This window comes from Lygodium microphyllum, chromosome 21, assembly GCF_053477565.2.
Source record: "Lygodium microphyllum isolate KBCC chromosome 21, Lygodium_microphyllum_v1.1.10, whole genome shotgun sequence".
Lineage (NCBI taxonomy): Eukaryota > Viridiplantae > Streptophyta > Polypodiopsida > Schizaeales > Lygodiaceae > Lygodium > Lygodium microphyllum.
In genome coordinates, this window is record NC_141155.1 from 71,757,774 (window position 1) to 71,780,424 (window position 22,651).

The following is a 22,651-nucleotide window of genomic DNA, read 5'->3' on the forward strand; positions in this document are numbered from 1 at the left end:
TTGCCTCAAACCTCCACTAGGTTGTAGGCCTTTTTTCGCCTTAAGTACTACGATGCTTTATACTTTCACATTGTTGCAACTCCAACTTAACTAATATGCAACATTGCATCTAGTTGACTAGCCCCTCATGTGTACCAGGCATGCTAGAAGCACCAAATGCATTAGAAAACATTCTTGTTTACATACTTTGGACCATTGCAATGTGGGTGTGCATGGGAATTTGCATATCACCAACTATACCAAGATACATTTTCCCATACATTGCATGCATTAATAGTTGCATTTTTTCTCATGACAAACACTATACGGAGCATTTGCACGACCAACATTAATATCATGAGTTCTAAATATAGTGGATTGCATATATGCATTTCCAAACTTGCTACTTTTTGCCTTTTGGGGCGCCCTTCCACATCTATAAATAGACAGGCTGCCCCCATTCAGCCATCATCCTTGTTTTGCAGGTTACACCAGCCCACACACCCTCTGCTGCTGTTGGCGCCCAGTTTCCAACCTGCAGCCCGCCTCCATCTGCTGTCCAGCCATCATCGACTGCAGCCACATCATCTTCAGCCTGTCCATTGCTGTAGGGGACAGCTCTCAGCTGTTGGCGACTGCTCCAAACTGTCCTAGACTGCTGTTCAGCTTGCCGTCCATCATCTCCAGGGTCAGCCAGCCTGCGTTTTCAGCATTGCAGGCCCTGACACTCTCAGACACTGTTTCAGCCTGCTGTTTACAGCAGACTATGCACAGTTTCCAGCCCCCAAACGGTGGTACACTGCTGTGTTTACCAGTTTCCAGCCTCTAGACTGCTGCGTTTTGGTGACTAGTCTGCTGCCATTCACTATTCAGCACTCCTACACTCCAACTGGTGGTCACAGACTTGGGATCCGTCTTTGGTGGACGTCACACTCCGACATTGCTCTGCCCTTGAGCACACTGTATACTCTTACATTCATTTACAACATTCATTCACTTTAGAGTTGTGTTCTCTCTCTCCCTTCTTCTGTTTGTGTTTGCGTTTTTGTGTTTGAGTTTTGAGTTTTGCGTTTAGGGTTTGAGTTTTGCCCTTTGTGTTTGTGTCTGTGTCTTTGTGTTTCTGTCGTGGTCGTATACTTTGTGTGTCCTTAGTGCAAACCCTAGCACTCTTCTTAACATGGTATCAGAGCAGGTGCTCTTGTAAAGAGTATCCTGCGGATATTGTTGAGAGCTAGTCTTTGGGCAAGGCACACAATACGACTCGCAACCAAATCACAATGTCCCAGATACCTTCTTCTCCAGTTCCTATGATGTCTTATGAGGCTTCTCCATCATTGGAGGCCCTGAGATGGCATTATGGACTCGGTGAGGAGGACGACACTCCATCTTCACCAGATTTCACTAACATGATAGAGGAGGACTTTGAGGAGTACTATCGCAATAAGTACGGTGATGTTTACACCACTCCTACTAGTTTTGCTACCACATTCGGACCGGTTGGTGAGGCTGGACACCTCTCCGATCATGGAGGACATACGGCATTCGGAACGTCTGGCGATTCATCTTCATCATCTCAACCAGGTCCATTGTCAGGTTTGTAAAATTCTTTTGTGTTGCATGAATCAAAATCCTTGCCTGTTTTTTTTTTTGAGGTACAGGATCCGGATGGCTTTGTGTATGTGAACTTCAATAGAGGGGGCTCACGAAGCAGACGGAATTCATGTACATCTACAGCTTCTGTTTCATTTGAGTATATCACACACACTTCTCACTTTCCTCCCATCCCACCCTCTTCTATATCACACCTTGATCACCTCCCATCATCTTTCCAAAACCTTGGATTACACTCCACACCTGCATCACACACCCTGGGGATTGGATCTTTCATCTCTGCTCCTAGCACCTTTTCCTTCTCCACCCCATTCTCTACCTCTTTGCGCCGTGGTACTTCATTAGGGGGAATGACATCCTTTAACACAGTGTCTCTCACCCTTCAGCAAATGAGCACACCCATTACTCTTGGGTCGACTGTGATGGGCATCCCCCTCACTATCCCCAGCTTCACATCTCCCATGGCCACTCATACGCAGGGGTTTCCATCCTCAGCTTATGGTGTGTCTTCACACTCTCCTTGGGTTACACCTACGTAGGGATTCCCATCTTTTGCTCCCTGTGTTTCCATCCCATCTCCTTGGGTTCCTCATGTGGCTACCATGCCCATGCCTAGTCACCCCATCCCTACATATGGATCCACCTAGCACACTACCCGTATGCCTGGTGGGCACTCTCGGACCCATTCCCAAGTGTACTCCACTCCCCCATCCTATCCCCGCTACACTTTTTCACATTCCATCTCCGAGCACTACCACTCCTGTTGCAACGGCCAAGAATGCCTTCACGGATAAGACACGTTTTAACAGGTCAAATTTCACTACTTGGTCGAATTTCATGCAACAAGTGCTTGAGTCTCAGGGTCTTTGGGACCTCGTCATTGGTCTAGAGCCTATGCCGAACCCTCGACTAGCTCACCTTGACTACATCCGTCAGTGGAGAGTCCGCAATGCTACAACCAATGTTGAGCTGATGCAGGGATTGCTTCCTGAGTTTCACTCTCAGTTGCAGCACTTCCCGCTTGCGTTGAAGCATTGGAGTCACCTTCTCGACCGCTATACGGCTCGTGATCGTACTTGGAGCATCAATCTCGACTTTGAGCTTCAAGTGGTCTCTCTTAAGGAAGGGGATGATCTGAAAGTTAAGTTGGCGGACTATAGGCAGTTACTTGCCAAGTTCACCACTACTAGCTCTCCAAAGCTAGATGATGATCAGGTTACATTCTTTTTGAATAAGTTGCCCACAAAATACTTCGATTTCATTCAACACATCATCTCCCTACCTCGATTGCCAACCTTCTACGAGTTTGAGTGCTTGTTCTTGCGTTATGCAAGGCTGCATGATCAAGTTCACAAGAAATCCTCATCACAGCCTTATTCAGAGCAGAGGGGGTTGGTTGCCTCTTCTTCGGGAGGGAAAACCACCAGTGGCAAGAACTCGCTAGATGCGAAGGCAAGCCAATCAAAGGGTGACTCCTTTTCCTCAGATGGAACCAAAGAATGAAGACCTATCTGGTAGCAACTCCCTAAGAAAAACTGGTTTTGGACACACTACCAGAGAGCAAGCCATGTGGACGAGGAGTGTCACTCCAAGGCCCAAGGTCTTCCAAATAAAAAGCCTCAACAGACCGCTACGACTTCACAATCCAGTGGGGCTACGCCTTCTGCTGCTGTCCCATCTGCTCCTCTAGCCCCCACAACGACTGCTGGACATGTGGCACCCGGACAGCCTCAGCGGCCATCCTTCTCTACTCCTGAAGGATTGGTTGATTGGTCTACAGGTTCCGATCCCGTTGCACTTCATGCATCTATCTCACCTTCCTCCCCACCTCGTTAGGCGCTCCCTTGGTAGAGCCTTGCTATTGGACGTACGCGATGGTGGCCACCTTCTTAGACTAGCATGTCTCTAGATCCTTTCGGATACCCTAGGCCAGCCCATAGGATTTTTGTCTCTACATTTTAAGTCTTCCGTTGCATTTACTCACACACACATACACATTTGCATCTTTGCACTTATTTCTTCAGTTAGCTTTTCATTTTAGTTTAGTTTTGTTTTTGGAGCATCTAACTACTGACCTTTATGATTGCAAACTTTGATATCTTTTGCAGGTTTTGTTTTCAGTGTAGGGATAACACGCAGGTTTGCCCAGTCTTACCTGGGCTGGAGACTTGGGATGTGCGCCGTTCCTTTATGGTTTCATTATCCTTGGAGTTTTGCTCTTCTACTAGCATGGAGGCTTCCCCTCCCGAGGCTGATTGTGCAACATCTCTCTTGATGCTATCATGGCAGTGACTTCTACCTAGCTCTTTCAGCTGGGATGCTTTCTCCTTCTCTTCATTTCTTATGGTTCTCGGTACCACACGAAGACCAACATCAAGCCCCTCTTCCTTCTTCGGCATCTACAACCAGGTTGAGAGGGGGTTCCTACCCTTCTTTGTATTCTACAGGCTTCAGCACTCTGTCTTCGACATCGGCTTCTCCCCCCTGTTGTACCTTGCCCTTTGCATTGCATGATTTCATCATCTTTATACTAGGGCGCTTGGGCAAGTGAACAATTTTCCCATGAGGGACACTGTCCAAGTGGCACCTGCAGCATGAGCATTCTTTAGCATGTAGCATACTTTGCATCTCATTGCGCAGAGCACCAGTTGAGCGGATCCTAAGCTGTTTCCACCGGTGGCTGTTGTTACCATACCACCATCCTTCTTCATCATATGAATACCTCATCACCTACTTTTTCTCGTCATCGATACCCTGAGTGGATGGGTTAGCTTGTATTGTTTTGTGATGTGTTGGGTGTACCCTCCCTACTCGCGTCTTCTGGGTCACTATTCCTCAATCGGCCGCATCCCATAAAATTTACCACACTTATTCAAAAGAAAAAAAACACACACACAAAAGTTCCATGTAGTTCCATCCGTCTTTGTAGGGCTTGATAGGCCATTGGGCAGCCGACGTGCACCCTTTGTCCAATGCCCTGTCCTCTCTGGGGTGACTACTTGGATTCCCTTGGTAAGATAACCATCGCCTCTGTAGTCTTGGTAGGCCACTGGGCAGCCGACGTGCACCCTTTGTTCGATACCTTGGCTGCTTTGGGGTGGGACGCCTTGGGGTACATCAACATCACAATGGCTGGCCTAACCTTTCAGCTCAGTTTTGGGCGTGAGAGAGGGTGTTGAGCTAAAATATGCATTTCTTGCTGATTACTCTCTTAAACAGCCCCAAAACACACTAAAAATGCTCTTTTAGAGTAAAACCCTAAAACGGGGAGCGGTTCGAGAGAGTTCAATGGAAACCCTAAAACGAGGAGCGGTTCGAGAAAGTTTAGTGGAAACCCTAATTTTTGGGGTACCCTTCCACATCTATAAATAGACAGGCTGCCCCCATTCATCCATCATCTTTGTTTTGCAGGTTACACCAGCCCACACACCCTCTGCTGCCGTTGGCGCCCAGTTTCCAGCCTGCAGCCCGCCTCCATCTGTTGTCCAACCATCATTGATTGCAGCCACATCATCTTCAGCCTGTCCATTGCTGTATAGGCGACAACTCTCAGCTGTTGGCGACTGCTCCAAACTATCCCAGACTGCTGTCCAGCCTGCTATCCATCATCTCCAGGGTCAGCCAGCCTGCGTTTTCAGCATTGCAGGCCTTGAGACTCTCAGACACTGTTTCAGCCTGCTGTTTACAGCAGACTGTGCATAGTTTCCAGCCCCCGATTGGTGGTACACTGTTGCGTTTATCAGTTTCCAGCCTTCAGACAGCTGCGTTTTGGTGACCAGCTTGCTGCCATTCACTATTCAGCATTCCTACACTCCGACTGGTGGTCACAGACTTGGGATCTGTCTTCGGTGGATGTCACACTCCGACATTGCTCTGCCCTTGAGCACATTGTACACTCTTACATTCATTTACAACATTCATTCACTTCAGAGTTGTGTTCTCTCTCTCCCTTCTTCTGTTTGTGTTTGAGTTTTGAGTTTTGCGTTTAGGGTTTGAGTTTTGCCCTCTGTGTCTGAGTCTGTGTCTTTGTGTTTCTGTCGTAGTCGTACACTCTGTGTGTCCTCAGTGCAAACCCTAGCACTCTTCTTAACACTCTTTGTGGTATTTCTTTAATGTAAATTGCACATGGAAAGAGTACAACTCAAATCCTTTGATCTCCTTCGCTAATCCAAGTATCTCTTGTTATCAAACGTGACCCACAAGTCTCCAAACCAATTTGCCCCTTGGTTTACTTGGCGATTGGCCTTCACTATGCTTCTTGAAAAACAAATTCAGCCCCAAATTTGATATTGGCTGGATGGCCTCTTGAAACTTTCCGAAATTCCTTAATTTCAGCTATGGGAATTCAAGTCCTAGGCTCTCAATTTTTAGTGTGCATCTTGAAGTGACTGTCAAATCCTAATTTGTATTGTAAATTAGGGGTTGCAGTAGAGTTTGACTAAAATCTCTTTCTTTGACGGCTCAAACTGTTGGAAAATGTTGAGATTACTTGAGAGATGGCTCGAGGATGAGAGAGAATGTTGTAGAGAGAGAAAGTACAGGGTTTCATCACGAGAAACATTGAAAAGCTATTGTTACTATACTCAAACAACCATGGTAGCTATCATCTATAGCTTAGGATTACCAAAAAGATTGCTACCCACTTGTGTATGCTATCATTTGTACTAGGACCTTGGGCTGTTGTCACTTGCTCTTGGAGGGCTCCAAATTGCTATCACATGTTGAGGAATTGATCCTTGGTGGTTGCAAATCACATTAATAGCCTCTCCTTGCTCTCTAACAGCCTTCTCCTCCCACACAATTGTTGGGATAGACTTCCAATAGCCCCTAAAAACGTTTTTTTCACTTGCATGGACAAGTTTTGCCAAGTGGAAATATTCTAAACCTAGTTTTCAGCATTATCCAGCTTGTTAAATTAATTTTCAGGATATTAATATTGAAAATTAATCTATTAATTATTCTATTCTCATAAAAGTAATTTCACTAGTCAGTAATTAAATTGGCTAGGCCAATTTGTCTTCCAAGTATCCTTGAGCAGTCATTGACCCTTAGATCGGCATGAATTAATTAATTAATCTCTAATGTCATCATTAACATTAGTGACCAATAAATTGGTCTAGGCCCAAATTTAACACTGGGTCCCACCTAGTACTTGTCAGGATAACTTATTAGAACTTTTGCCTTTGACACCCATTGCATTCGGGGGGTCCTTGGCCTGTTACCATGAAATAATTTCCATATGCATCACATGTCCATAAAAACCTTGCATATTTGATTAATAACTCAATCAAATGTAGGCAAGATTAAAGCATCTCAAAATTTCATGTCCCCAGTGTCAAGGTGATTGTTGGGCAGCCAACTAGAGAAAAAAGCAAAAGAATATCTAATGAAGATCTCTCCATATAAGTGGTTGTAGATAAGTGACTGCTAGGGAGCCCTTCAAGAGTAAAGAAAACACAAAAATGCAAGTATTTGATGTAGGGATGATAAAGAGGGTGTAAGTTGCAACTTGTTGTAGACGGCCTGAAATTGCTGCCGGTTGTTGGGGTGGTAGTCGGAGCTGGAAACACATATTAACAATGAAGATGATCTGCTGTACCAATCCAAAGACGAGTGAAATCAGCAAACAGAGCAATGGAGATGATGAAGAATAGGTCACCAGGCTGTGTGGACTCAAATGCAGCAATTTGGAGTGTTTGGAGCTGATGGTGATGTGAAGATGACCTCCAAAAGGTGTCATGATCAGTTGGACAGCACCACAAACTGAGATATTTGTGACAGTAGGGGTGAGAGACAAGCAGCAGGAACTTTTGGCACATGGGATGACCTGAAGTTGGCCTTCCTCACTAAATTCAGGCATGAAGGTTTTGAAGAGCGGATGTGAGAGGAGTTCATGAACCTAAGTCAGTCCTTTGGAGAAAGAGTAGAAGCTTATGTCTCGCGAATGGAATCCATATTGAAGAGATGGAGTAACCATCATGACAATGCCACATATTCATTGGCTGAATTGGATGGGACAAGCATGAAGATACCCGTTAGCTGGAAAAAGAATCAAGCTCTTCAAATAAAGAAGAAGAAGAGGTAGAAGATGAAGACATTGACATGGTAGAGGATACTTCTTCTGACACTGTAGATCCATAAGACTTTGGCACATGCAGGAGGATGTGTAGGTACAAAAATACTCCAAGTAGGGTAGGTTTGTTGACCAAGTCTATGTTGGGATGTGCAATTCAAGTGTAAGGCTTGTGATGTATGCCAAAGAACATGGGCAAGGAAGCTCACTTATGAACCTCAAACCCCTATTAAATCATACGGCCATCTAAAAAGTGGAGGATTGTGGAAAGTAGTGGTAAGAGGGCTGAGGCTGAAGGTGTGATGGGGAAATGATGAAGAATGAATGAGAGTATGGAGTGGAGTGTAGAGTGGATGAATGCCCATGCCCTATTTATAGGCACATGAGCCATTGAAATCTCTTGGGTGGTGCCCATTGAAGTCACTTGGGTGGCACCCAGACACTAACTAATGATATATATAAAGCCTTTTTGGGGCTGTAAATGGAAACCAAAATAGGAATTAAGATAGTGAAATGAACTTTATGAATGGGTTTCTGAACGTCTATGTATTTCTTGCCTTGCACTAACCCAACTCGCCATAGAGTGGCTCCTATGGCAAGAAGTAGCATATTGCTTGGTGCAAACTTCTTGTTGCAAACCTGATACGCTCAGGGCCACTACAACCTTGCCATATTGCTTAACTTGTGCATGTTGGGTATTTGACTCACGCCTCACTTACGCCTACGCTCATATGGGAGTGTCGGTGATCAATAGGACACTGGGCACTTTTTACTCTCGGTAGGAGAGGTTTTTTCCCCCAGACTTATAGTCTTATTGTCGTATGTGCTTATGTGCTTATGTTACACACTTATGGGCACTTAGTGTGTGTCGGGTGTGAACATCCCCTACAACCCTAAGTTTAAGGGTTGTACTTTGTACTTTCTGGTTACTCTTTCAGACTATTCTCTTGGGTGTTGTACTTCACTCTGTCCCTCACTCTCACACTGTTCTCCTGAATCTCAGCTGCACCTCGATCCTTCCATCTCACATTTGGTATCAGAGCAGTCTGCAGTCTACAGACTGAAGCTCCCACTGTCTGCAGTCCCCGTCAGTTTCGCCCTGTACCTGCGTGCTTCCATTGCACCTGCAGGAGCCGCCATCTCAGCCAAGCGTGTCCTCAGCCCTGCGTCTGCTTAGCGTGCACAGGGCGCTCGTCAGTCGCCAGCAGGCCTGCTCGTTATCAGCCTCCAGCTCGTCATCAGCCTCCAGCTCGTCGTTTGCCTCCAATCGCCAGCGTGCAGCTCCAGCTCGTCAGGTCTGGGCGCCGCCTGTCACCAGCGCGACCTGTCTCTAGGGCCACCCGTTTCCTGCGCTGCCTGCCTGAAGCCCATTCGTCTGTCTAAAGCGACGCCAGCGCCAGTTCTGCCTGTCTAAATCGCCACCTGCTGGTGGCCGCCTGCCTCTGGCACGTCAGCAGTCCTGCCTGACACCGTCTGACCAGCGACCGTCAGCCTACAGTCCACGTCATGTATTTTTTAACAAAAATTTTTATTTTTAGTCCAGAACAAAGTTCTGGAAGAGGAGGTTCATACGCAGCAGGCAAACCATACAGGATACAGGTGTGCAATAAATTTGATGCAAATTTTTGGACTGGTTTATTAGAAATTTTGGGGCTTTTGTGTATTTTGAGGATAGTTGCATATGAATTGCTGTTACAGTCACAGAAAGACCGTTTTGACAAAAATTTTGGGGATTTTGATATAACAGTGTTGCTGAGCACTGTTTGCACCTTGGGAAGTGTGCATTAAAAGACAGTTTTTGACAGAGTACACCCTTGCACATTAATTGCAGAAGTGTGTTTGCTGCAATTTCTGGAAATTTGCAGATATCCAGTCCTTACTGCTTCGACATTGCTCATTTGTCTTTGGAAATTTGTCATCATGGCAAATCAGGGAGGTGATGTCTTTACGTATGTATCCAAGGAAGACAGATTGGACGGAAACAATTACTCGCTATGGTCATTCATGATGAAGAATGTATTAGTGGCCAAGAATTTATGGGATTATGTCAGTGGAGAGGAAACTCGACCGGGAGTTGTAGCTCCCGTTACTCCTCCTCCCCATGGCGCATGTGGACAACGGGGACCTTAGTCCGCTCCACCTCAGCCACTTCCTCTAAGAACTGCAGCTCAAAAAGCTTGGGATACACGTGATGCACAGGCCTTGTCGTTGATTGCTCTGGCAGTTCAGCGGTCCATCATCCCTCACATTCGTTTAGCATCTTCTTCACGAGATGCATGGTTAACTTTGGAGCATATGTTTGCAGGAAAGAATGAGACTCGGATCTCTTTCTTGAAGAAAGAGTTGGAGACTTTGAAGATGAATGAGGGTGATTCTATGCAGGATCACTTAATTTAGATTCAGGACTTGAGGGAGCAGCTTATGAATGTAGATGAGTATTTTTTGGATGCACAGTTGATATCCACCACCTTGAATTCCTTACCTCCTTCGTACTTGTCTTTTCATACTGCATTGAACCTCACCATGAGGATTGCTGAGCACCCACTCACTTTTATTCAGCTGGTTAGTTTGCTTCTAGAGGAGGAGCAAACACGGAAAAATAGTGGTGTGGATGCTATAGTCTTTGAGCAGGCTTTTGTGGCAAGACAGAAAGGCAAAAACAACAAGGTGAAAAATGCTCCACAGAGTTCTGGCACTTCGGGCACATCGCAGAATTAGACACAAGGGGGGACGCAAGCTAAAAAAGGAAAATGTCATTATTGTAAGAAGCCCGGCCACTATATCACTGAGTGCAGGAAGCGCATTGCCAAAGAGAAGGAGTCAGGAATGCCTGTTTCTACTACTCCTTCCACTGCTAGTGAGTCCGCGTCCTTTGTTGTGGACAGGGACTATTGTTTTTACACTTGCAGTTATGACATCTCTTGGGCCGATAGAGCACTTAGCTCTATAGAGGATGCTGAGACTTGGTTCTTTGACAGTGGTGCTTCTAGACATATTATATCTCACACAGATTTGTTTGCTTCAGTTAGTGCACCTCCCGTTGGGAAATCGGTACAGTGTGCCAATAATGCATCATACCCTGTTTGTGGTATTGGGGAGATTCAGCTCACAGCCATTGATGGCTCTATTCTCCGCGTGCAGGATGCTTTGTTTGTGCCTGGAATCAAGAAGAATTTGCTTTCTATTTCTTCTTTGGCACGTTGTGGTTTGCAGGTCACATTTGATGATGACCGTTGCATGGTTAGAGATAAATAACGCATGACTTTGGTCTTGACAAGATCTTTGTGTCATGGTTTATATGAGTTGGATGCTCTTTCAGTAGATCAGACGGCATACTTGACATCCACTCTTACTCCTGCTATGATACAGGCGGAGTTATGGCATGCTCGTTTGGGGCTTGGCAGCTTGATGCTTTTGTAGCGTACTTAGATGTTGGATGGCTTACCTCTCTTGGAGATCTTGAGCACTTATGCGAGGGATGCATTTTAGGGAAAATGCATCGTTTCTCATTTTCTTGTGATGTTGCTTTCAGAGCAACAACTAGATTGCAGTTGGTGCATTTAGATGTTTGTGGGCCTATGCAAACCATGTCATTGGGCGGTTGCTATTATTTTCTGACATTCATTGATGACTTTACACGTTTTTGCTGGGTCTACTGTTTGAAAAAGAAGTCAGAAGTGCATGATGCATTTTTGGCTTTCAGTGCATTTGTTGAAAATCAATCTGGATGCAAGATTAAGACTCTCTGTTCGGACCGAGGGGGGGAATACATGTCCTCTATGCTGAATTCCTTTTTGCAGCAGAAAGGCATAGTCCATCAATATATTGCTGCCTATACTCCACAGCAGAATGGGGTAGCACAGAGGAAGAATCAGTCACTCATGGAGATGGCCAGATGTATGCTGAAGGCAAAGAGATTGCCTCATAGTTTTTGGATGGAAGCAGTCATGTGTGCTTGCCATATTTTGAACAGATGCCCTACCAAAGCCTTGAAGACCATCACACCTTTTGAGGCTTGGAACAGCCGTAAACCTTCTGTTGGTCACTTTCGTACCTTTGGGTGTCTTGCCTATGCCCATATTCCACAGGTACTTAGAAAAAAGTTGGACAACAAGGCTGTTAAGTGCATTTTTATGGGATATAGCAATGAGAGCAAAGGCTACAGACTCTATGATCCTGTTACAAAGAAGGTTTTTGTCAGCAGGGATGTTGTTTTTGATGAAAAATCAGAATTATCCTTGGCTGGTTTGGACACATATCAGGCTGCCCGTGATGTTTTTGAAGGGCTACTGCCCATTACTTGTGGTGATTCAGCTGGAGCTTCAGAAAATGAACCTAATGTTCAGCCAGCTGCTCCTATGGAAAGTGCAGAAATTCAGCCATTGGCTGATCGGAATATTCAGCATAATGCTGAAACTGAAATTCAGCAAGAGCTTGCACACAGTCAGGAAGCTAGACAGTTACCTAGATGGTATTTGCAGACTATGCAAGATAGTCCTTTGGATGCACCCATGGCTGGTCGTACTAGAAGGCAAACTCGTTTGCATGATTCAGCACATACTATGGAGTTTGTTATGGCAGCAAGTACTTTTGATAATGAAGAGCTTGAATGTTATGAGGATGCACAACACAGTGTGCATTGGATGGCAGCAATGCAAGCTGAATTAGATTCTATTACTAAGAATCAAACTTGGGATTTGGTGTCCTTGCCATTTGGGAAGAAAGCCATTGGAACGAAATGGGTCTACAAACTGAAAAGGAAAGCAGATGGATCCATTGATAAATACAAGGCACTGCTTGTAGCTAAAGGCTACGCACAGAAAAAGGGCATTGACTATGAGGAGACATTTGCTCCTACTTCCCGTATGACGACCATCAGGTCTATGATTGCTTTAGCTGCACATTATGGTTGGACAATGCATCAGCCAGATATCAAGACTGCATTCTTACATGGAGAACTTCAGGAGGAAGTCTATGTACAGCAGCCCATTGGTTTTGCAGTTGAAGGCTCAGAACATTTGGTATGCAAGCTCAAAAAGGCACTATATGGTTTGAAACAAGCTCCTAGAGCTTGGTATGCAAAAATAGATGCTTTCTTGCTTGGTCAGGGGTTTCTAAACAGCTCATTTGAGTCTACCCTTTACGTATGTAAAGAAGGGGGATCTATGCTGATTATATGTCTTTATGTTGATGACCTTTTGCTCACTGGAACACATGCTGATCAGATTTCAGCATTCAAACAAAATTTGCAGCAAACTTTTGACATGTCTGACTTGGGAGTTTTGCATTACTACTTGGGCATCCAGTTCATACATGATGCTCTAGGTATTGGGCTATCACAGTCAAGGTATATTGGGCAGCTTCTTGAGAAGTTTGGCTTACAAGATTGCAAGCCAGTTTGTACTCCCATGGAACCTGGATTGAAACTGTCATTACATGATGACAGTGATTTGTTTGATATACATACATATGCTCCTGCAGTTGGATGTCTTATCTATCTATGCAACACTAGGCCGGACATACAGTTTGCAGTTTCAGCTTTGAGCAGGTATATGCATCAGCCACGTATGTCACATTGGCAAGCTGTCAAGCGTGTTTTTCGTTACTTGCAGGGTACTCGATCTCTTGGGTTGCTTTATGCCAAGGGGGGACCACTACAGTTACATGCTTACAGTGATTCTGATTGGGCTGGTGATTATGATACACGTCACTCCACTAGTGGCAATTGTTTCTTTCTTGGCTCTTCTTGCATTTCTTGGCTTAGCAACAAACAATCCACTGTTGCCACATCGTCATGTGAAGCTGAATACAAGGCAACTTTCACTACCACAGTTGAATGCGTATGGCTTAGACGCTTGCTAGCTGATTTGGATGTATCTATTACGGAGCCTACTCCTTTGTTCACTGACAGTCAGAGTGCCATTGCAGTGGCACGGAACCCAGTGTTTCATGCCCGCACGAAACACATTGAGATCCATTATCACTTTGTCAGAGAGAGGCTACATGCAGGTGATATCAGCCTTGTCTATTGTCCTACCACCAGTAATGTGGCAGACATCTTCACCAAAGCTCTTCCTCGTGACAAATTTGAAGCATTTCGCAATGCTTTAAATTTGATATCCTTTGGTGGCGGATGATCCTTGTACTCTTGATCACTCTTCACTCCAGGGGGGTTTGTTGGGTATTTGACTCACCCCTCACTTACGCCTACGCTCATATGGGAGTGTCGGTGATCAGTAGGACACTGGGGCACTTTTTACTCTCGGTAGGAGAGGTTTTTTCCCCCAGACTTATAGTCTTATTGTCGTATGTGCTTATGTGCTTATGTGCTTATGTTACAGACTTATGGGCACTTAGTGTGTGTCGAGTGTGAACACCCCTTACAACCCTAAGTTTAAGGGTTGTACTTTGTACTTTCTGGTTACACTCTTTCAGACTATTCTCTTGGGTGTCGTGCTTCACTCTGTCTCTCACTCTCACACTGTCTACTGAATCTCAGCTGCACCTCGATCCTTCCATCTCACAGTGCAATATGTGCTCTTTTGGCCAATCAAGCAATTTAGAGGATGCCAAAACCTCACCCTACATAGGATTTACATGTACCTAGGATTTGGAGGATGCCAAGTAGCAAAATGCAAGATTTCGTGCTAGGAGTCAATTAAGTGGAAAAGCAAAAAAATTGTGGAGTTCAGGGGTGATGCTGGTTGTTTACATGCTCAATGGGAAGGCACAATTGTGGTATAGTCATTTAATCGAATTAGGCTTATGGGGCTTTGCTGTTTGATGTCAAGGTAATAGATGTCTTAATGTAGGCTCAAGGGAGAGGACTAAAGATGAGAACTTTTGTTTGGTACACTTTGTCTCTACTAGTAAAAAGCATTAACTGAAATAATTTAATTCAGGTCAACTTTTATGCATTTTATGGGGCAATGAAGGTACACTTATAACTAAATCTTGTGGAATGTGGCAGTCTTCAATGACTTGTATAGGAGGTTTGAACAAGTGCAGGCTCATGATGACATCAAGGCTGTAGTATTAACTGGTATGGCTTAAATATTTTTTCATAATGTACCACAGTTTCTGTGAGTGTAAGAGGATTGTATCAAAGGATGGTATATGTATACATATTTGGTACAATTATCTGGCCATCTTAGGTGCTAACAAACAATTCTCCGGTGGAGCGGATATTAAGGATTTTCAAAGGCAGCAAAATTCAGGTAATTGGTACTCTTTTCTCAGGAAGTGAGATTAAAGGTAGATATTTATTTGGCAGATTTACCGAGGATTTCTAGTTTGAAAAAAGTGACTCCATGTTGATTTACCTGTAATTACAATGTAGTCAACTTAGAGACTCTACTACGTGTGTATATTGGTAGACTCTGGTAGATCTGAATTGAACTAGCAGACAGACTTAGAAAAATCTATGAATCTTGAAAGCATACATTGGAGTAGATGCTTTACATCCCTTTGGCTCTTCAAGAGCTGTGGCAAGCTTACCTTAATGTGAAAAAGGGGTTTTCCTACATATAAGATGTCATAGATGTTGATGAATAGCTGATTTGCTTTATTGCTATGTGCTTTGACATGCATTACAAATCACTTTGGAGGAAAGTTGAGACCTCATAAGACCATTTGAACTGGCTCCTCCTCTTGATTCAGCTGTTAGGCTGGGGGATTTGAGCTTTCAGCATGCTGTCTTTTTCTTTGAGAATGTTATTTGCTAGATCTGTCTATCAACATCTTCTTCCTTCACCCTAGATACAGGATCATGCTAATATGCTATGACATTGATAAGCCATTGAAGTGGTGGAGAAAACACTTGAAGGGCATTTGGAAAATTGAAATGTAAAATCCCTCTTAAAGCACGTCTTGTTTTCTGGAGATGCTCGGCTAGACTTCTATCAACTTGTATAGTCCTTGCTTCGAGAAAAACGGGAACTTTTGTTGTGCGTTCCATGTTACTTCAATTGAAACAGTTCTTTGTATATATTATGATTTTGTACTCCCTTTTTGCCATGTTTTTGACTTTGATTATGTTTGCATTGAATAGTTCCTATCTTGATAGTTTGAGATAATATAACTCATTACTATCAATCCACGTGTTTGCAAAAGGTCAATGTGGCCTATGAGACAAAACCAAAGTACATCTATGTCTAATATTATCTCATCATGAAAGCGATTTAAAAAAAAAGCATCCTACTATAAGGATAATATCTAAAGATCTCTTAAGTAATTAAAATTGTATGCACAAGATGTCTAGATATATTAGCTTCTCTTTGAATCTCAAGGTTAGCCATAGTCACATGGGACGCAGGGGGTGTAGGCTCGGAATGCAGGAAACTTGTCCCAAAACGCGGGGCCTGTCCCCAATGTGTCTCGAAAAGGGTGTGTCTCCATGCAATGGTCCATCGCAAGGGGACATGTCCTGGGACGGGGGTGGGTGGTTGGGACGGGATGCAGGGGATGTCAGGTGTCATATGGGTTGTACTCTTGTATTGTTTCGTATAATCTTTTGTCCACTAGTTTTATTGTTTCTTAGCTTGTACTGTTTCTTGTAGTCTTCAGTCCGAGGACTCATTATTTAGTGGTTATTGTTGGACTTTAGTCTTCATGGCATATGGCATTTATGATTCCTCAGTTTTAACTTTTGCTACATTTCTCAGTTTACACTATTTTTTGTAATCTTCATTCTGAGTATTCATTATTCAGTGTTTATTGTGGACTTTAGTCTTTAAGTCATACAACATTTCTCAGTTACCTTTTGGCATTGATTATTGTTGCTTCTACCCTTCAATTTGAGTATTCATTATTCATTTGTCTTTCAACTTTCAACTTTCATGGCTCATGTATCGTTTTAAACTTTTATACGGGATATTTTTACAAGGTTTTTGAGTTAAGCTATTGTAATTGTTTCTTTATAGAGTATTTTAACTTTTGTCTAGAAAACATTTAACTTTTAGGTCCCCATCCCCATCCCCATCCCCATCCCGGTCTCCCTTCCCCTGTCCCCATCCTCGTCCGCCCGTCCTTGGTGACTATGAGGTTAACAAGTGATCCTGACCATGGTCTGCTGATGTATGGAGGGGTGAGTCTCATGTGCCTCTTGCAACGACGGCTTTGATCTAACTAAATGTATGGGCCCCTTAGTCGTGAACCAGCTGGTCGAGGTCATCATTCTTGGAAAGTGCAATGGCCTTGTCTAGTGTGACTCCATAGTGAGGGATAGGTTTAGTTTGACAGGATGATTTTGTGTTTGTTGAATTGGTAATGCCTACAGGAACTGGTTTGTGGAAGAAATTTGTCATTGCTTTTGCCTAGGAAGTGGTCGTAAGCTGTAGTTGACAACTTCCCTGGTTGTTTGATAGGGCAGCAACAGTAAATAACTGATTTTCTTGAGTTCTTCGTGAAGAAAGTCTGAATTTTCTATCTCCTCAACATTCTCTCTCATTTCCGAGTCTTTCTATAGCCTTGCTTCGAAGATTGCAGCATTGAGATCACCACAGGCTCAGAAATATCAGTGAGCAATATTAGTTGTTTGTGGTATAGACTCAGAAATATCAGAGAGGGTTTAGCAAAAGCCTCTGGGAGCGTGCCAGAAATTGGAAGCTCCAAGACTTGGTTTCAATAGTGCTGAAGCTGTTTTTAGTTAAGTTCAAGTAGAGGGATCAACAAATCAATGAATTTGGGGCATTTTCCATCTCCATCAAGGTGGGCAAAGGCCAATTGATTGCTCGAATCAAGGGGCAAATTAGATTGAAGACTTGCTGGTCATTTGGACAGCAAGGGGAATTGGAATATCGAAAGGGATTGGGAAAATCCCATTGTATATCAACTTCTTTTTCAATTAAGTTAAATAAATACTGAAAGGGGCGCTAGTTTTTGTGCCAATAGGGTGTCCATTGTCCAAGATTGTGAGTTAATTTGAATTTCTCAATTTTGTAATAAATGTTGCTGTTGTAATTACGTTGTAATCAGGGCATTACCACTCATCCATTGCAAAAAGGCTGGTTTCACCCATCACGTTGACTCCAAAGAAAAAAAATGGTTTAGTCTTTGCTTGTAGGATCTGATCTAGGGAAAAAATGTGCCACTGCTCTCTACATGGGTCCTTTTGGGTAACTTGGTCTCCTATCTCATAGTAGTGCTGTGGGGCACCTTTGAAGCTCTTGAATGAAGAGCCCTAGACATCTTTAGTTCTCATATTCCATAACATGGTGGAGAGGTCCAAAGCCCTCATGGAAGCGCCAGTCTTGCATATAGTTCTTTGTTTGAGGTTCTTAGCCATAGAGCTGACATATCCTGTCCTTTGTTGGGATGTTTGTCTATTTGCTTGTCTCTATCCATAATAATGTAAGGTGTAAATCTGTCCAATAATAACCCACATGCCGTGGGAGAGAGATGTGACCATATACTGTGGTTGCCCAAATAAATCCATTTTTAGAGGTGTGCAAGAAGTGACTCTGGTAAAGCTCTTTGGTCCTAAGGGAGTGGTGGTCAAATCCAAGTCTTCCTTATCAAAAGATGACGTACCAGTGAGACAGTAGGGTTTGTGGGGAGGAACACGGAGTGAACTCGGCAAACATGGAAGAGAGAGAAAGAGAGAGAGAGAGAGAGAGAGAGAGAGAGAGAGAGAGAGAGAGAGAGAGATTATATTAACGTCTCTAAAAGGCCAATGTGGCCTGTGAGACCAAAGCAGTACATACAATGATGGTGTGTTTCTCATCTGGAATGAGAAAAAGATGAAAAACATGCCTATAAGACTGAAAAAGAATGAAATAGTGCCCTACAAAAGGGAAACATGTCAGTGATCTGAAAGTGAGAGTAGAGAAAGGAAAACTCTCCATCAATGATATGTCTGTTCTCTAGGGAGGTGTATCTTTGCATGGCTGAGGCGTCTCGGCATCTGTCTCCTGTGGCGCTCAATGATGGCTTTAATTTGTCTGTGGTGTGGATGTCTAGGCCTTCGTCCGGGTGGACGTGGGCGCCTAGATCGGCTAAGTGCCATTGCTCTATCCAAAGGGACACCTACAGAAGATGAGGTCTAATGATGATGTACTCCTGTAAGCTGTGTGGCAGTAGTAGTGGTATCTGCCATACTTTGTCGTGTATCAGTGAAAAAGTCAGTGACTGCTCTTTGTCTATGTGAGCCGAGCTGTGGGGGCCTCCTACTCCGTAGAATTGTTGCTCTGCGCCTCTGGAGCTCCAAGAGGAAAAATCCCAAGCATCTCTGATCCTCAAACTACATGATCCGTCTCAGGGGTCCAAAACCCTCTCGAAACAGATAGTGGTATCTACCTCGTATGTCATAATATACAGTGCATCGGGAGATGTAGTGTTCCTCTGTCTCTGGCTCTCTGTCGCATAGTGGGCATATGCGTTCTTCTGTCTGTATACCCTCCCATTTGCCTGTCTCAATCCTCAGGTGGAGGGATGAGGTGCGGATCTGACCATTAACTGTGCGTAGTCCATGAGGCAGCTGTGTGTCCATGTGATTGGGTCGAGTGATGAAACCATCCTCAGATACCTGAAGGAAGTGGGTTTGGTAGTGTGCCATCCTTGTGCCATGGGGGGAGGGGGGTCAGATCTAGGTCTTCTCCGTATCTAACTTCAGTATGTCTGCTCTGATCACATGGTTTAGCTCTGATCGGCTTAGGTCAAGTGTAGGGCAATCGAGGCTATAGTCAAAGGGGGGTAGTCTGTCAATCTGCAGCCCATGTAGACTCATCCATGTGCTCATCTGAGCATACCAACAGTGTTTGTCACCGTCTGCTGCTAGTTGTCTAGAAGAAACTCTGATGAATGGAATGATGAAGTTCTGAATCATGGAGTGAATGTGTCACAACTCTATAGAAACAGAAATCGTATCCTTTTTCATTAATTTGTCTATATAATGATTTGTTAAATTTGTTTCCTTTGCACTAATTAGATATAAAGAAAAGTGCATTGGAGCTGGCCACTGATGAGTGGTCATAGGTTATGGTGGACCCACGCGGTGGGTTAGAGAGAAGATAGTTCACACTTCCACCTATATGGGCCGATTGGACGCCTGTGACCAGAACTCATGCATATCAGGGTTAGACTCGCACACAAAGGATTGATGCCTTGAAGTGTGGGCTAGATCCGCCAGAACAGACAGTTACAATCAACAAGATGGCATGATCATGAAATGCTTGTACAATGTGCATGTGTGGGCTGAAAGCTTGAAATGCATATTTCTTTGCATAGGAAAGTCACATGAAGATTTTGATACCATTTTTGCGATGTACATGGAAAAAGCTTTCATACGACACCATATTGGGGGGTCCCTAAATTTTAGGAGGTCCCTAAATTTTAGGAGCCTCGAATTAGCCTAAAAATGCTAGTCCTAAAAAATAGGGATGTCATTCTAAAAATAGTAAATTCTGTACTCTGACTGTGGTTACTAAATTTGGTTGTTTCTATTCTTGACAGTATTCAGCCCAAAAAGAAAGGCCATAGAGAAGAGACAAGTGTCAAGACACTTGTCACACAAGTTTCCAAGAGTCCCACCACTTGTCACATCTCATGACATGTGGCTGGACACTTGTCTTGTGCTACTCCACTTTCCCCTTTTGTACTAACTCTTCCCTCTCCTATAAATAAGAGCTCGTTTTTCTTCATTTAGCATCATTTTTCTTTACTGTAAACTCATGTACAGCACCCACAGATAGCCAGAAACTGGCCCCATCTATCCCCATCATCATTCTCCACTTCTCCATTATCAAATTCCTCCATATTCCCTCTTCTATCACTGCTGTTATATAGGACAGCAAGCCTGTAAATTCATTACAGCATCTCCTTCTCGAGCTCTTTCTTCCATTTTAGCAACAAGAAGCAAGCCCTATCCATGTACTGCTGATCAACGATGGAGAAAGGCTGATTTCTCCTCTTTCTTCTCTCATACTGTAAAGAATCAGTTCTTATCATTGCATAATAGATAATGCATGTGTGTTTGTACATCTTTGCATGATCTTGTGAGAGTGAGAATTACTTCTCCTTACTCTCAGTGAGCTCTTCCCTAAGGGACTTGGGTTGAGTAGAAATACATTCCTTCGAGGGGGGGGGGGGGGGAGGGGGAGTTTGCCCATCTTCAACCCTCAATCTTGTCTCCATTACTTTTACATTTTCATGGCTGTAATTTTGTGAGTAATTTTCATTTTCAGCTTTAAGTGTTCATTCTCTTTTATATTAAGTCTCGAAAACAAGCGAATATCATAATTGTTAAGCATACTACGTTGTTCAGGGCGTTTACAGTGGTATCAGAGCTTTGGCTCGGTCCTTACCTCAACACTGGTAGTGCTTACAATTATAAGTTTGTTTGTTTTCAGCCCTTGCATTGAGTGCTTGAGCATATTTTTCTTAGAGTCTCAATGGATCAGTTGAGTGCTATCCTTCAAGCAATTCAAAGTCTTAAAGAGGAGAATCAGCAAATTCGTGAGCAACTTCTCAAACTAGAAAAAGTTGAGAATCCCAAAGAATTCAAGGAAAGAAGCCCATCTGCTTCAAGGAGACAAAGCCATACCAATGAAAGGAGCCGATCAAGAAGTCCAACTACTTCTAAGAGGCAGTCCCATTCTACTTCAAGACAAAGAAAGAGATGGCGTCAAAGCTCATCCTCTTCTTCAAAGTCATCTGGCGCCTACTCTGATGGACCCTCTTCTAGTGACGAAGAGTCACACCCTTCTCGTGGAAGACCTCATCATCGTCAAAGGCGTCGGCATTTTTCACCCTCGTCTTCATCTTCATCCCCATCAAGCACTTCATCATCTTCAACCTCAAGATCCGGGCATGGACGAAGGCATAAGAAGAAGAAGAAGACTAAGTCACTATCTTAACTTGAAAAGAAGATCAAGTTCAGTATGTATGATGGTTTCTGAAATTCTGATCTTCTTCTGAAGTTTATTCGTCAATTTCAAATTTTGTATGGTCGTGACAAGTATAAAGAAAAAGAAAAGATTAAGTTTGCAGCTTTACATTTGACCGACTTAGCCCATACTTAGTGGACAGGGTTGGAATATGATCATGCTGCCCCAAAATCATGGCGGTCCTTTGTTCGCATGATACAAAGCCAATTTCTTCATATTCATTTCAAAAGAGATGTAAAAATGGAATGGGATCGGCTTTGGCAAAGGAAATATGAGTCACTTGGTGACTATACCAAGAGATTTTGGGAGCTACTTTGAAGGTCCAACATTTCAAGAAGATCAGCAGTTCGGAAAAGCTTAGGAAGTTTCAAGGAGGTTTGCATTTTAAACTTCGTACTGCTCTTAATCATTATCATTGTTCTAGTCTCAGGGAACTCATTGACCATGCTGAGACATGGGAAATGGAGCATAATGGCAACAAATCATTCCAAAAGAATGACAAGAAGAGAATAGCTGATGATGAGGAGTATTCAGCCCCAAATGAAGGACAAAAACAACGGCAAAAGCAGCCATCAAATCAAAAGAAGATGAAGCCCTATGCACCTCCTAATGCTCCTCAATTTCGCTCCAATCTATACCCACAAGCAAAGCAACTTTCCGAAGAAGAAAAGCAGTGCTTCATGAAAGAAGGGAAGTGCTTTATATGTGGACAAACAGGCCACATAGTGAAGCAATGTCCAAACAAAGAACAAAGCAAGGTTTCTGACAACAAGCCTAAGTCGCCAGTGAAAATCAATGCTATCAGTGATGTAGTTGCAAACACAATTCACACTCCAGAGATGCGCAAATTATTAAAAGCTTGGGGATAGTTGCAAGGTAAGCAAGCACTATTCTCGATAGGTCTTGGGGCAAATGAAAATGTCATTTCCTTGCAATTAGCTAAAGAGCTTGGATTAAAGAATGAAGAGATGGACACTTCGGCAGAAGTTCGCCAAGCTTTAAATGCCAATGAAGGTGACACAGTGAAGACTGTGACACCCTACATTGGCAAGCTCAAGTTTCAAATTCAAGGCTACAGTGACGAAGATATCTTTTGTATCGGAGA

The 22,651-nt window shown here is 43.6% G+C and overlaps 1 protein-coding gene across 2 annotated transcripts in view; it reads left to right on the top strand.

Annotated features, from left to right (window-relative positions):
* LOC148018132 (peroxisomal fatty acid beta-oxidation multifunctional protein AIM1-like) overlaps positions 1-22,651 on the top strand; it is a 122,371-nt gene that overhangs the window by 17,334 nt on the left and 82,386 nt on the right. For both annotated transcript variants that reach the window (XM_087662289.1, XM_087662290.1), the window contains exons 3-4: positions 14,634-14,705; positions 14,818-14,880. In XM_087662289.1, the coding sequence (XP_087518415.1) occupies positions 14,634-14,705; positions 14,818-14,880 (135 nt within the window). The remainder of the gene's footprint in view (positions 1-14,633; positions 14,706-14,817; positions 14,881-22,651) is intronic.